This window comes from Chiloscyllium plagiosum, unplaced genomic scaffold (genome assembly GCF_037043375.1).
Source record: "Chiloscyllium plagiosum isolate Xiang-an unplaced genomic scaffold, Cpla_swu_hap1 HiC_scaffold_39, whole genome shotgun sequence".
Taxonomy (NCBI): Eukaryota; Metazoa; Chordata; class Chondrichthyes; order Orectolobiformes; family Hemiscylliidae; genus Chiloscyllium; species Chiloscyllium plagiosum.
Genome location: NW_028270177.1, coordinates 36614512 through 36630975, shown reverse-complemented (window position 1 = coordinate 36630975; position 16464 = coordinate 36614512). Strand labels below are relative to the sequence as shown.

General features: G+C 41.6%; 1 protein-coding gene across 2 annotated transcripts in view; it reads right to left on the bottom strand.

Annotated features, from left to right (window-relative positions):
* The window catches only part of stard5 (StAR related lipid transfer domain containing 5), a 46968-nt gene that overhangs the window by 14141 nt on the left and 16363 nt on the right, over positions 1-16464 (bottom strand). For both annotated transcript variants that reach the window (XM_087981257.1, XM_087981258.1), the window contains exons 2-3: positions 8868-8917; positions 6751-6883 (exon numbers count right to left, since the gene is read on the bottom strand). In XM_087981257.1, coding sequence (XP_087837383.1) covers positions 6751-6883; positions 8868-8917 — 183 coding nt within the window. The remainder of the gene's footprint in view (positions 1-6750; positions 6884-8867; positions 8918-16464) is intronic.

Here is a 16464-nt window from a genome sequence, read left to right as displayed (position 1 = left end):
TGACAAATGCAACTTTTCAAAACTGAACTGTTAAAATGAATAATGGAGTTAGTGATTGCACTACACTATTCAAAGTGTTCCAAAAAGACCTTTTTGACTCAGTATTGACTCACTGCTAGTAAATAGCAGAAAGTAAGTATTAGTTGCAGCCAATAGTCCTAACACTTTAGCAAGATCACAAAAAGCAAGCCAGCTGAGCTTCAAGTGTATTAGTCTATCACATCCTCCACAAAATTGTCCTGCATTTAAACATCCGTGCAAGACATACAGTACAGAAGGACACAGGGCCTCAATATGCAATAAATCTGACTTCAAAGCTGCAGCCAGAGTCGACAGCTATGCACAACTAAATAAAAGACAGGCAGAGAAGCAAGTGAAAATCAGCAAAGACTACCCCAGAGACCTACATAAACTAAAGCCGATGTACAAAGCTCACAGAAAGACTGGACAGAGTCAAGACAAAATGTGGAACGGCTTCCAAAGAGAAGATGAAAAGCTTGTCGCATTCCTGATGCCACGTGCACAAAGTACAAGCTTTTGCCAATATAATTTCTCAAAAGAAAACAGGCGCAACTGCACAAAACTGGCATGGGAGCTAGTGCAGCACTCCGACCACTCCAAATCCTGAAAGACATGTACCTGGATAACTGGAACTCAATGGTGCAACTGACAATCCTTACATGAATTGCATACAATGGATCACCCAAAGGTACACACCACCACATCGGTGCACTACAGTATTCAAACCACAAATAGTTTACCTGATTGGTACAAACAGATCAGCACTAGCAGGATTACCAACATGAATGGGTCTCAACGTTGTCACTATCCATGAGATCACCAAGATACCCATGGCAGCAGAACAGACCAAGAATACTTGCATTGAGTCAGTTCAGTAATGTCAATAGTTGTATGCAGCCAGGTTCAACTGTCTGAAGCTTCTTAACATTGAACCAAAGGGAATACCATATCACATCTCGATGACGATGCAATTCTGTCAAACCACTTTGCCAGGAAATGCAGCATACACAGACAAGAAAAGCCCAAATGCAACCCATCGTATGCAGCACCACACATTCGATGTATTTTAATGACAAGCATACTAAAGGAGAACGGGTGCAACAGGACATGTCAGGGCCCAAGTTGTCTAAATCTCTCCCTGAAGAGACGCTCACTTAATATTTCAATACGAAAGGAACTGAATCCCAAATTCACAGGAGTTAAATTCTTCTCCAAGTGAGATGCCAAATGTGAATAATGATCCGTACACGTAGCTGAGGAATCTCCGGAAGGTAGTCGCTTCCTACTACCACTTGGAAAATACTGCTTTCACAGACTACCTTTTCCTGGAGATGCCTGCTTCATTGAAAGGGTTGGGACCATGCATCATTCAAGATGGGAAACCAACTGTGTTTAGATCCAAATGTTCCTCTAAAGCAGCAACAAATTACTCCAGCATAGAATACAAGATACTTACTTTTGTATTTGGGATCACAAGATTCCACGTTTAGCTGTTCATTAAGCAGTCAATGCAGAAGCAAATCATAAACCCTCCAGATGATTTGGCAGAAAGCACTGGCAAAAAAGTGTTATCCTAACTACCATGAATTCGAGCTAAAATGCAGGGGACGTCTTCAAATTCTACAACAAACCTGATACCAAAATGGTAATTTCTGAAATGCTGAATAGGTGGCCAAATCCAAACAAAGTCTAAGATCTGGATGTAGGTTTGCTCGCTGAGCTGGAAGGTTTGTTTTCAGACGTTTCATCACCATACTAGGTAACATCATCAGAGAGTGCCTCCGGTGAAGCACTGGTGGTATGGCCCGCTTTTTATTTACGTGTTTAGATTTCCTTGGGTTGGTGACGTCATTTCCTGTTCTCTCTCAAGGGGTGGTAAATGGGATCCAAGTCAATGTGTTTGTAGATAGAGTTCTGATTGGAATGCCGTGCTTCTATCAATTCTCGTTCGTGTCTCTGTTTGGCTTGTCCTAGGTTGGATGTGTTGTCCTTCCTCATCTGTATAAGAAGGTACTAGTGTGAGTAGGTCATGTCTTTGTGTGACTAGTTGACATTCATGTATCCGGGTGGCTAGTTTTCTGCCTGTTTGTCTAATGTAGTGTTTGTTACAGTTCTTGAACGATATTTTGTAAATAACATTAGTTTTGCTTGTTACATTTACAAAATACCTTGCAAGAACTGTAACAAACACTACATTGAACAAACAGGCAGAAAACTAGTCACCAGGATACATGAACACCAACTAGCCACAAAACGACATGACCCTCTCTCACTAGTACCTTTACATACAGAAGAGGAAAGACACCACTTCGACTGGGACAACACATCCATCCTAGGTCAAGCCAAACAGAAACACGCACGAAAACTGCTAGAAGCATGGCATTCCAATCGGAACTCTATCCACAAACGCATTTCTGACATGTAGGACACACGTTTTGAAATATAATGAAGGAGGAAGATAGTGTGGAACTACCTCAATGACACATAGGCCAAAAGATCAGAGTCACACATCCCTTTATAGGAACACGCTCACTTGCAGAGGCAGTCAAAGTTTGCGAAGTCACAACACACAATGGAGCAATGCTGAAGAACAGAAAGCTGCCCAAGAGGTGTACAATATACATGAAAGAACATAACAAGATGATGGAGAGATGGAACATCAGGAAAATGACCAGCATACTGTTAACGAACAGCCAAGGACAAAATCCATATTTCCTGAAGATTACACTATAACAAGATTTGGAAGGGTTATCAAACCAGTGCAACAGTATGGATTTTATAGTTGTAAATTTTACACATTATCCAATGTTTATGAGTTCTTACTTGCAACAGATGGAAAAAAAGGATTGCATACTATCACTTTAAGAATGATGTACCTTTAAGAAGTTCAACAGACAGATGAATAAGATATCCATGTATCAACATATGCCCAGCGGCCATAATCATTTTGCATTTTAGCATCCTGGGCAAAGAATGGATCTAGTGATTACTTTGCACTAGTTTAACTGATAATAAAACCACCAGAGATCTTCAACTAAATGGAATTTGCATGCTTCATTTATTATTGACCTTATTTATTACTAACTTGGATAGTGGCATGGAAAGTCATATCCACATTTGCTGATGACACAAAGTTAGGTGGCATTGTAGACAGTGTAGATGATAGTTAAAATTACAAAGGGACATTGACAGACTAAGCGAATGGGCAAAACTATGGCAGATGGAGTTCAATGGAAGCAAGTGTGAGGTTACCCATTTGGATTGCAAAAAGATAAAGGTGATATGGTTAAAAACAAATGTCTGTACAAACAGACTCAGAGGCTTAGCTGCATAAATCTTTACAATATTACAAATAGTTACAGAAAATAATCAAGGAAACTGATCAAATGCTGGCCTTTTTATCTAGAGGACTAGAATACAAGGATGCAGAAGTTATATACTGGTTAGTCGACGTTTCGGGCATGAGCCCTTCTTCAGGAATGGCTCCTGAAGAAGGACTCATGCCCGAAATGTCGATTCTCCTGTTCCCTGGATGCTGCCTGACCTGCTGCACTTTTCCAGCAACACATTTTCAGCTCTGATCTCCAGCATCTGCAGTCCTGACTTTCTCCTATAAACTGGTTAGACCCTGTTTGGATTACTCCAGGCAGATATGGGCACCACATCTTAGGAAGGATATATTAGCCTTGGAGGGGGTACAACGTAGGTTTAGAAGAATAATATCTGGATTGGAAGGGTTACGTTATGAGGAGAGCTTATACAAATTAGGCCTGTGTTCTGCAGAAGTTAGAAAGTTGAGAGTTGACGTGATGTAGGTGTTTAAGATATTTACAGGAAGAGAGAGGACAGATATAGATAAACTATCTCCACTGATTGGGATTCCAGAAGTAGGGGCCATAGTCTGAGAATTAGGGCCAGACCATTCAAGAGAGAAGCTTGGAAGTACTTCTACATGCGCGTGCATGCACACAATGAATGGTAGACCTTTGGAACTCTCTTCCACAAATGGCAGTGGATGCTGGGTCAGTGTTAATTTTAAATCTGAAATAGGTTAGCTTCTTGCTAAGCACAAGTATTGAGGGATATGGGCAAAAGGCAGGTATATAGAGTAAGGCCACCAATCAGCAATAATCTTCTTGAATGGTGGAACAGCTTAAGGGGCTGAATGGCCTGCTCCTGTTCCTATGTGCTTGTGATGATGCTGTCACTTTTAAAAGGTTATTTTGTTCTTGGTGTTTTTTTGAAAAGAGGTCGTAAAGGCAGAGATGCCAAAGAATCCACGTGAACAATGGAAGGGGAGTGGCCAGTTCAGGTTTTTCCCAGTTTGTATTAGCTGTAGCAGTCATAAGATGTGAGAGTCCAGGGGTCTCAGCAAGCTTCAGTAAAGGATTCCTCTGATTTTATTATGACAGCTTTCTCTAGATGCTGCTCCCTCCTGCCTGTAAGATCTGTATTTGAATTTACCTTTTTATCAACGGGTGAGTTTATGGGTGTTACTGAATTAGATTTTAGATTAGATTAGATCCCCTACAGTATGGAAACAGATCCCTTCAGCCCAACAAGTCCACACCAACCCTCCGAAGAGTAACCCACCCAGACCCAGTCTCCTACTCTATATTTACCCCTGACTAATGCACCTAACACTATGGACAATTTATAATGGCCAATTCACCTGACCTGCATATCTTTGGATTGTGGAATGAAACCCACGTAGACCTACGGGAGAAGGTGCAAACTCTACACAGACAGTTGCCCGAGATGGGTATTGAACCCAGGTCCCTGGCACTGTGTTGCAGCAGAGCTAACCACTGAGCCACTGTGCCGCCCCAACTGTATTGGAGCAGTTAATTAGTAGCAGTTACTGTGTCGGATCGGTTAAGGTTTCCCATAGTTAAATTATTCTAAATTCTGCTTTCTTTTGCTCATGTTTCAACTGCAGTGTTGAAATAAATTCTGTTTTGCTTAAAGCCAAATGGTTTGACCAACTGCATCACCACTGGAAGACCCACTTCACATCTGCATTTAAAATGAGAAAAAAGTTAGGGTCTAGGCTATCTTCTTCAAATACTTTGAAGGGGTATGGCCTGGTCCATAACAGTGCTACATTCTGAGAGCACAAGATGATCAATACACAGGCTTTTGAATAAAAGAAAGCCACAGCACAGATTTTAAACTTGAAACACTCAGATGGAATACAGGAGGTAAGATTTTTGAGATGATTCAACTGACTAACAGCTTGTAGCTAAATCAATCAGGTGTGCACACCAGGATGAAAGATGTATGATTTACAAACACATCAGCTTTTAAAAAATTGCATATTAGGGGTGTTCGTCTATATTTTGTGAAGGAGTTTAAAAATTGACTAGGACGTTCTTTCTGGAACCACGATTTCAAACCTGCATGAGGCCTGCTGGATTGTAAATCGAAGTTTGATTATTTTATAAGGGTTTATGACAGGAGAAAAATCAATACTAAGCTAGTTTCGCAGGAGCTAGAATTTATTTAAAAAGCTTTTGAATTCAGTTGGAAAGAGACCATATTGAAGTTAAATGAAAGAAAAGTTTATCCTAGAAAAAGGAGTTCTTCAAAGCAGATCAAGGAATAAATTACTTCAGTGCAAGGGTTTTCTGTTTATGAAAACTTTGAAAGCAGGAGTGTTTGGTTAGAAATCAGCCTTGGTTATTCAAAGCTGAGAAAGTCTTAAAATCTCAGTTGTGTAAGTCTAAGAAAAAAGGTTTTGCAGTTCACAGGACCAGAACTGAGAAGCAGTTAAATCAACATAAATAATTATAAGCTTGCAAAGGAGTAAAGTGATGGTGTCAGGGTATAGATGGGAATTTGCTTTGTTGGGTGTTCGTTTATTTTGTCTTTCTGTTTGTGTAATGAACTGAAGTTTCATCTTTAAAAGTAAACCTACAGCCCGACAGGCTTATGTGTCACTGAAAGACTGCAAAACTGAAAAAGGAACAACGTGTGATCTTAGAGAAAAACCAAAAAACTGCAGATGCTGGAAATCAGAAACAACAAAAATTGCTGGGAAAACTCAACAGATCTGGCAGCATCTGTGCAGAAAAGGCAGAGTTAACATTTCAGGTTTTGAAGAAAGATCACTGGACCTAAACGTTAACACAAAATATGATCTATCAGGGCAGATTTCATTCTGTGTTTGACTCGTCCAGTAATAACATTTGATGGGAACACAAAAGTATAAGTAAACATATTCACTAAGCACTGAAAATGTATTTCTGTGACCTCAAGCGTAGAAGAAAATGAAGATTATACAAATAAATTTGGGTATTATAAGTGCCAGAATTATTGGAAAAAACTATTGCTAGATGTCAGAGGCGGGTTCTTTACACAGAGTTGAGAGAGCATGGAATGCGTTGCCAGCAGCAGTTGTGGAGGCAGGGTCATTGGGGATATTTAAGGGACTGCTGGACATGCATATGGTCACAGAAATTTGAGGGTGCATACATGAGGATCAGTGGTCGGCACAACATCGTGGGCTGAAGGGCCTGTTCTGTGCTGTACTGTTCTATGTTCTAAATCTCAAGCCTCTGATGATATTTTCCATTCATATTTAAGTTTTTTTAAAAAATATACAGCCAGTAATTCTCTCTCTCAATATCACTTTACAAACTAAATAAGTCACTGCTTACCATTCAAAAGTCTACAAATAAAAATAGCACAAAAATCATTTTAAGAAGTAAACAATGGTTACAAACTTACATCACTGATCATTTCAATCAGCTCAAATGACTTTACGTTTTTGTCCCATTTCACTCTTGGCCCTTCGGGCACAGGTTTCAGACACTCCCAGACATCCTTTGGTGCAGCTTTAATTATCCCTTCACCTTTGTATCTGAATCAAAGACCACAAGAGAAAAAGTATAGTATCAGAATAGTAATTACGCCAATAAGTAATAATCATGTTATAACTGTTAAGTATTACAACCTTTTCCCAAACTGTTAAATCTTGCAGTGGGAAAGAAAGAAATAGAAGGAACTTTCCTGCAGTTGAGGACAAGGCATATCTTTGGTACATCACAGCACCTTTTATTCGGCATACAACCCATACAGCATACTTTTAGCAATTCAATTTAAAAACAACTCACATTAATTCCAAAGTTAATCCAGGTTTGTTAAAATGTTGATTATTGCTTTGCTAAAACTATACTGTCTCCAGCTCCTAAGTGAGACTAGGATTCAGATTACCCTCCACTTTTTTGGTTCTAGGAAAGGTAACTGGATGCCAACAAGACACGGTTACAGATAATCTACTTCTGCTGTTTTCAATGGTATTGACTATAGTGCTAATCTGAAGGCAAGAAGTTTTCCAAGCCAATCTCACACCTTCTAATCTTCTCACCCCTCCCTTAACTCAATACCTCTCAGATGTGAGTTCTTCACCCTACCATCGATAGCCACAATTACAACAGCCAAGATTCCATACCCTGGAATACTCTCCATTAATCCCTCTGCCTCAACATATACTTGAGCTTCAAATTTGGGCATTTCCTTTTACTGTGTCTTCCTTTGGTTCAATAGCCATTTCCATAGTTAAATCGTTTTGGGACATTTATTGTGTTAAAGATGCCAAACAGTTGTGGTTTCATGTTCTTAGGTGTGAGTCATCTGACAATTTGTGATCTTATACTTAGCAGATTTCTACTGTGGCTTTGCACCGTGACCGGCCCCTCTGCATAAGTCAGGGTGAATCAAATGGAAACTAACCAGGCATGTGATTTTCATTAAGGTCTATTGATGCTGTTAACAACTGGAGTTGAGGAAATATCTTAAAACTATATCCATGTAGGAATTCCCACCACATGAGGGAGACAGGGTACAGAGGGAAAGTGACTGGCATAGAAATCTACAGGTTAATGCTCTGGGAGACAAAGTTTCAAACCCCATCATAGTATTTGGTGAAATTTAAATAAGTCTACAATATAGTCTCAGTGTGGCAACTATGACAACCATCATGAATTGGCATTGTTCATTTAGGGAAGGAAATCTGTCACCTTTGCTCAGTCTGGCCTATATGTGGCTCCTGACAAAACTGACTGACTCACCTGATATTGAAATGACCCTACAAGTCACTGATATCAACAACAAATTAGGGATGGCCAATAAGTCAATAACAATGCCCACTTTCCTTTAAAAAGTTTTTTTAAAAAATCAATATAATCAGATTTAGCCCTTCTACACTAACTACAGGTAAACAAAGATCCTGATTGGGTTGGGATATCTGGTCGGCATGGACGGGTTGGATTGAAGGGTCTGTTTCCATCTCTGTAACTCTACTGGTAGACATTCAAATCTGCAAAAAGATTTATGATTCACCTCAATGACCAAGCACTGTGTTCTTAGGAGCAGGAGGAAAGTATTATTCCCCAATAATGTTCACCAAATCAATTAGATCATGGATGAACCCTTAAGTCCATTTTCTCTCTCGATACTGTCACTCAACCCAAACCTATTGATCTCCACTTCAAATATTCTGATTAACTCTTCTAAGGGAGAGAATTTCAGGTTTCCTCTATCCTTTGTGTGAACAGCTTTAACTCTGGGATCAATACACAAGTGGGAGATTCTTCACACACTTATGTTCATTCTGACAATCAAGAATTGGCATAAAATTGTTTAATGAAAAATATTAGTGGAACCAATTTATACAACATGCATACAGATTGACTCTATAATTAACAGTTAAATATCATTAGCACTGCACCCCCAGGTGGGCAAAAAGCTGCGTCAGTTATCACACAGTTTATTTCATCAGAACCACTCCTGCAGTGGATTACTCTTCAAATAAACAACAAACATGCAACCATCTCCGCACTCACAAGTTTCCGGAATATTCTGATGATGGCCTCCAGGACACAGAAACTTCATTCTGCCAATAAAGAAGAAAAACACATTTAAGTAGTTAAACTTTATGCTTTGCACAAGTAAGGCCCTAAACTTATAAAAGGCACACACTGTGTAAAGTACCAAAGAATGCAAATGTCATGGCAACAAATAATTCAGGACTGCATTTGGCATTGATTCGGTGACCTTTGTATTGTGCAACCAGTTGTACAATATGTTTTATTTATTGCATAATACTTTGAGAAGGGTCTTTGAACTGAGTTTTGGAGTATTACGTGGCAGTTAAATACAAATTAGTTACTATTCAGATTTTTTAAAAAATGCAATTTAAAATAGGTTAATTGTAACACAGTTTAAGGATGAATGCACTTATAATAAGACAGCCAAAATCATGCGATTTAGTCTTGTATTGACATTGCAGTTGTAGTGTAATACAACCATAGTGGATGACCCAACTTCACAAAGTAGAACAAGGTTCCTGAGGGACACAATTCATCTGTCATAATTAGCGGTGATCCCACGGAAAGATTGCAGTATGAATATTGTAAAACCAACACTTGTCCAGAGGAGAAAGAAAAGCGTAAAATCAAAAACGTCATAGCTATTCTTTGTTCCTAACTGTTTCAGAAAAATATTACCATGGATCTGGAAAGAAAATTTATTAGTGGAATATCTAAATAAATAATTTAGACAGGCTGCACAGTGGCTCAGTGGTTAGCACTGCTGCCTCACAGCACCAGGGTCCCAGCTTCAATTCCAGCCTCGGGCAACTGACTGTGTGGAGTTTGCACATTCTCCCCGTGTCTGTGTGGGTTTCCTCCGGGTGCTCCGGTTTCCTCCCACAGTCCAAAGATGTGCAGGTCAGGTGAATTGCCCACGCTAAATTGCCCATAGTATTAGGTGCATTAGTCAGAGGGGGAAATGTGTCTGGGTGGGTTACTCTTCAGAGGGTCAGTGTGGCCTTGTTAGGCCAAAGGACCTGTTTCCACACTGTAGGGAATCTAAAAAAAATCTGAATTTCCCTGTGAACTCCCAAAAACAGCATTTACGCTGTCCACTCCATTAGACTGCCCCAACCGCTTGTAATCAACAAAAATGATATTCAAAATTGCTGCAATGAGGTGGACCATGGTAATAACAAAACACAAAAACCTTGGTTTATATTAACAATTCCTGAAGTGCTTTTTAAAAATTCATTTATGGGATATGGGCATGACTGTTGTGTCAGCATCTAATGGCAACATTTGATTAGAAACAGACTTTGTTTAGTATCTTAAAAGAGGAGAAAGTAATACCAGGCAGCAAGGCTGATGAAATTTCAGAGGCTGAGAGTCTCAGCAACTCAAGGCACAGCCACTAATGCTGGAGTCTTTTTTTTTTGTCATTGGGATGTAGAACAGACCAGAACTGTTGGAGCTCTGCAATCTCATTCGGTTATAGGAGATCAAAGAAAGGAAGGACTGAAACTGTGGCAGAATTTTAAAACAAGAGAATGAAAATTTTAAAGCGTAGGAGCTACTCAACAATAAAGGTAAATAAGGAAGGGGTGAGGTTTGAATGGAATGTGGTGCTTTTTTTTATTATTTCACAGATCATTGTCTTGACTAACTCTTATTGCCCAGAGGCAGTTAAGAGTCAACCACGTGGGTGGGAAGTCACACGTATGCCAAACCAGGTAAGAACAGAAATTTCCATCCCTAAAGGACATTAGGGAACTGGATGAGTTCTTACGACAACTGACAATGATTACATAATCGCTATTAGACAGTCGAGAAAGAGGCCATTTGACCCACCGAGTCTGCACTGACCCTCCAAAGAGCATTGCACTTATACCCAGCCTCCCACCCAATCTCTAACCTTGCATTTGCGGTGGCTCAGTGGTTAGCACTGCTGCCTCACAGCGCCAGAGACCCAGGTTTGATTCCAGCCTCGGGCAACTGTCTCCACGTGTCTGCGTGGGTTTCCTCCGGGTGCTCTGGTTTCCTCCCACAGTCCAAAGATGTGCAGGTCAGGTGAACTGGCCATGCTAAATTGCCCAAAGTGTTCAGGGATGTGTGGGTTATGTGCATTAGTCTGGGTAAGTGTAGAGTAATAGGGGAGGGGAATGGATCTGGGTGGGTTACTCTTCGGAGGGTTGGTGTTGACCTTTTGGGTTAAATGGCCTGTTTCCACACTGGGAGGATTCATTCTATTCTATTGGCTAATCCACCCTAACTTGCACATTTTGAACTGTGGGAGAAAACCAGAGTATCCAGAGGAAACCGACGCAGACACAGGGAGAACATACAAACTCCACACAGATGGTCACCCAAGACTGGAATCAAACCCAGTCCCTGGTGCTGTGAAGCAGCAATGCTAACCACTGAGCCACCTTTAGGCTGGCACTTCTTATTCTACATTTTACTGAATTCAAATTTCACCACTGGCCATAGTGGAATTTTCACCTTTGGTCCCCAGAACATTGGTGTGCGGATTCTGGAATTAGACAGGAAAGATTGAGCAGATTTGAGGGGATAAACAGCCTATTCCTGCTCTGAGTTTGTGTTAATAGTTTACAAAATCAAAACACAAAAATATGGGTACAGCTTAATATCTCCTTTCACCAAATTTTTGGCTGCCTGTCCTGTTTCCTTATACCGCTGAGTGTCAAACTCTGCCTGACAACATCCTGAGCGATATCTGTGACAATTCACGTTAAAAGGTACTAAAATACAGGGTTTAGAGGAGCCAGAGTTGGGCTGGGGTGGACAAAGTTAAAAATCACACAACACCAGGTTATAGTCCAACAGGTTTATTTGGAGGCACAAGCTTTCGGAGTGCCACACTTTCATCAGGTGATTGTAATCAATGATGAAGAAGCAGCACTTCGAAAGCTAGTGCTTCCAATTGAACCTGTTGGACTATAACCTGGTGTTGTGTGATTTTTAACTTAAAGGACCCCAGAACAATAAGTTGTGTTTATAAACAGATTGGAAATGTGTTGCTGGAAAAGCGCAGCAGGTCAGGCAGCATCCAGGGAACAGGAGAATCGACGTTTCGGGCATAAGCCCTTTCCTGAAGAAGGGCTTATGCCCGAAACGTCGATTCTCCTGTTCCCTGGATGCTGCCTGACCTGCTGCGCTTTTCCAGCAACACATTTCCAGCTCTGATCTCCAGCATCTGCAGACCTCACTTTCTCCTTTATAAACAGATTGTCAGGTCAAAGTCCATGTGATACATGACATACATATAGTTTGGACAAATTTGATATTTGCTTGAAGCAGTTATAAGGAACCATACTAAACTAAAGACAGGATGCTAGCATGCTAATTAATTGCAACAAATCTGTAATTTACATCAATCTCAATCCAAGACTAGTAGGTAGAAAAACAGGCCCATTTTGTAGATTATGGTTCAACCTGTCAACCTGTTCTAGTTTTGGTCCTTCATTTCCCTCTGCAATGCCATCCTACCCTCATTTCCCTCTCCACACTCCTAATTTCCTTCTCCCACCCTTTATTTATCCACACCCCTCCCTCCTTCCCATTATTTCTCCCTCCCAACTCCTTCATTTCTCCTTTCCTCCCTCTTCATTCTCCCTTCCACTCTAACCCATCCACATCCCTGTCAACCTCATTACTCCATTTAGCAAGGTGTTTGATAAGGTTCCCCATGGTAAGCTCATTCCGAAAGTAAGGAGGCATGGGATACAGGGACATTTGGCTGGCTGGATAGAGAATTGGATGACCTATAGAAGACAGAGGGTGGTAATACATGGAAAGTATTCAGCCTGAAGCTTCATGACCAGTGATGTTCCGCAGGGATCTGTTCTGCGACCTCTGCTCTTTGTGATATTTATAAATGACTTGGAAGAGGAAGTGGACGGCTGGGTTAGTAAGTTTGCTGATGACATCAAGGTTGGTGGAATTGTGGATAGTGTGGAAGGTTGTTGTAAGTTGCAAATGGGACATTGGCAGGATGCAGAACTGGGCTGATAAGTGACAGATGGAGTTTAACTTGGAAAAGTGTGAAGTCATTCACTTTGGAAAGATGAATTTGAATGCAGATTACAGGGTTAAAGGCAGGATTCTTGACAGTGTGGAGGAACAGAGGGATCTTGGGGTCCATATCCATAGATCCCTCAAAGTTGCCACCCAAGTTGATGGGGTTGTTAAGAAGGCATATGGTGTGTTGGCTTTCATTAGCAGGGGGATTGAGTTTAACAGCCATAAGGTTATGCTGCAGCTTTGTAGCGTCCTGGTTAGACCACACTTGGAATAGTGTTCAGCTCTGGTTGCCTCATTATAGGAAGGATGTGGAAGTCTTAGAGAGGGTGCAGAGGAGATTTACCAGGATGCTGCCTGGACTGGAGGGCATGTCTTGTGAAGAAAGATTGATGGAACGAGAGCTTTTCTCATTGGAGCGAAGAAGGATGAGAGGTGACTTGATAGAGGTGTACAAGATGATGAGAGGCATAGAGGGGATAGTCAGAGACTTTTTCCCAGGGCAGAAGTGGCTATCATGAGGGGGCACAACTTTAAGGTGATTGGAGGAAGGTTTTCGGGAGATGTAAGAGGCAGGTTCTTTACACAGAGTGGTGGGTGCATGGAATACACTGTCGATGATGGGAGTAGAGTCAGATACATTCAGGACATTGAAGTGAGTCTTGGATAGGCACATGGATGACAGTAAAATGAAGGGTATGTAGGTTAGTTTGATCTTGGAGTAGGATAAAAGGTGGGGACAACTTCAAGGACCGAAGGACCTGTATCGTACTGTACTGTTCTATGTTGCTCTCCCTCATTATCCTGCTTGTATTCCCCCTTCTTTTCCTTCACTTTCTGCAGTTCTCCACAAACCCTCCCACCATCTTTAATTTTAACTGCATCACTCCGTCAATCTCATTTCCTCCTTTCATACGTTCTCCTCCCTTCATTCCCGCCCGTCCCTACATATTTCCCTAATTTCTCACTCGCTGAGCATTTCCCCTACCCCCCACATTTGACCCCCTTCCTCTGTCATCCACTCCCATGCCAACCACCTTCATCTCCCCCTCCCCACTAATTCTTGTATCCTCACACACCTCCCCTCCCAAATCCTCCCTCACTTCCCCTCCATTACCCATTTCCACTCCACACCTCCTCTATTACCTCTCCTTCCCACATTCGTTCAATGCCTTGTTTTTCCTCCCTCAGTCATTTCCTCATTCATTCATTCTCCATTGCCCCTTTCCCCTCGTCCTCTCCCCACTTCCTTCTTCCATCTCTCCTTATTCCCTGCCTCTCCCTTCTTGTCTCCACTCCCTGTTCATTCCCCTTTCCTCACTTCAGCCCTCCTTTTCCTGTCACATTCATCCCTTCCTTCTTCACTTTCTCTCCCACTCTTTCTTATTCCTTCTCTTCCGCCCCATTCAGTCTCCGATCCTCTCCTTCAATCAGTCACATTCATTAATTCCCTCTCCCCTGTGTCACAGCCCTGATGGGAACAGCGCGCTGGAAACCAAACCCCACTATTCTACAAGTCATCACAAGTGTGAAATGTGACCAAATTAATCTCTGGGATGGTTAATACCTGACTCTTGACCACAATTTAAGTTAAAGAAAGGCAAGAAAACAAAAAAATTTAAGTAAACAAGGGGGCAAACCGGATTATAATTGCTTCCGTGCAAACTGCAAATAGGCTTACACTCATTCACATATGAGAGAGTGTTTTTCAGGAATACTGAGTGGAAAACAAAGGCAACAAGGAACGGGAGGATCAAGAGTCCCAGTGAATTCCTGATGAAGTGCTTATGCTGCTCAAAATGTTGATTCTCCTGCTCCTTGGGTGCTGCCTGACCTGCTGCGCTTTTCCAGCACCACACTCTTCGACAGTGATCTCCAGCATCCGCAGTCCTCACTTTGTCCTATCAAGAGGACGGGTAGAGTTTGCCTTGTTAACAAGAAATGAACTGAAATCGACAACAATAAGTGATAGCGAGTCAGAAGGCGTGGAATGTGTGGGTAGAGTTGAGGGACCACAAAGGAAGAAAGACCCTGAAGGGTCGTGTGCAGGCAGCGGTCAGGATGTGGGGAAGAAAATAAATTCGGAGATGGAAAAGGCATGTCAGAAAGGCACTATCACAATAATCATGGGAGACTTCAATATGGAGGTGGACCGGGAAAAATCAGGTTAGTAGCAATGGAATTTGTGGAATGTCTATGAGCTTTTCTTTTGGAGCAGCTTGTGGTAGAGCTCACTAGGGAACAGTGAATTTTGGATCTGGTGATGAGGCAAACTTGATTAGACAGCTTAAGTAGAAGGAACCCCAAGGGGCTGTGACCATAATATGATAGAAATCACCCCGCAGTTTGAGAGGGAAAAGCTGGAATCAGATGTAACAGTATTACAATTGAATAAAGGTTCAGTTTACAAAGACGTGAGGGAAGAGCTAGCCAGTGTTCATTGGAAGGGGAGCCAAGCAAGGAAAATGAAGCAGCAGCAATGGCAGGAGGTGGAGGATAATTCAGGAGACACAGCAGAAATTCATCCCAAGGAAGAAGAAACATACTACAGAGAGGATGAGACAACCATGGCTGACAAAAGAAGGCAGGGACAGCAGAAAATCAAAAGAAAAAGCAAACAATGTGGTGGAGATCAGGGAGAAGCCAGAGATTGTGGAAACCTTTAAAAACCTGTAAAGTATAACCAGCAAAGCAATAAGGGGGATATGATAATGTCTGAGGGTAAGCCAGCAAGTAATATCAAGTAAAATTACAAGAGTTTTTTTTAATAGACATCTCAAAGATAAGAGAGAGGCAAGAGTGGACATTGGATCGCAGGAAAATTAGGCTGGAGAAGTAGTAATGGTGAACCAAAATGACAGAGGAACTGAACATGTACTTGCATCAACTTTCCCAGTGGAATATACCAGCAGCATACAAGAACTTCAAGAGAGTTGGAGACAGTGTAGTGGCTATCACTAAAGAGAAGGCGCTGAGGAAGCTACAATGTCTGAAGGTGAGTGAATCACTCGGACCACTACAGGGTTCTGAAGGAGATGCTGAGGAAACTGTAGAGCTTTAGTGATCTTTCAGATATCAATGGAGTCAGGGAGGGTCCCAGAGGACTGGAAAATGGCTAACATGACACTATTGCTTAAACAGGGAGGCAGAAGACAGGTATTTAGATGCTAGTTAGCCTGACCTAGGTCATTTGTAAGGTTTGAAAGTCCATTATTAAGGATGAGATTAAGTAGTACTTGGAAGTGCTTGGTAAAATAGGGCAGAGACAGCACAGTTTTGTCAAGGGGAGGAGGAAGTGAGGACTGCAGATGCTGGAGATCAGATTCGAAAAGTGTGGCGCTGGAAAAGCACAGCAGGTCAGGCAGAATCTGAGGAGCAGAAGAGTTGACATTTAGGGCATAAGCCCTTCATCAGACTGGGACCACAGCCATTCATGTTTATGTTAACAATTTGGACTAAAGAGCTGTCAGCATTGTTGCTGAGCCTACAGATAACACAAATATAAGTGGATGGACGGTAGTGCTGAGGGAGCAGGAATGCTGCAGAAAGCCTTGGACAGGAGAAAGTGAGGACTGCAGATGCTGGAGAT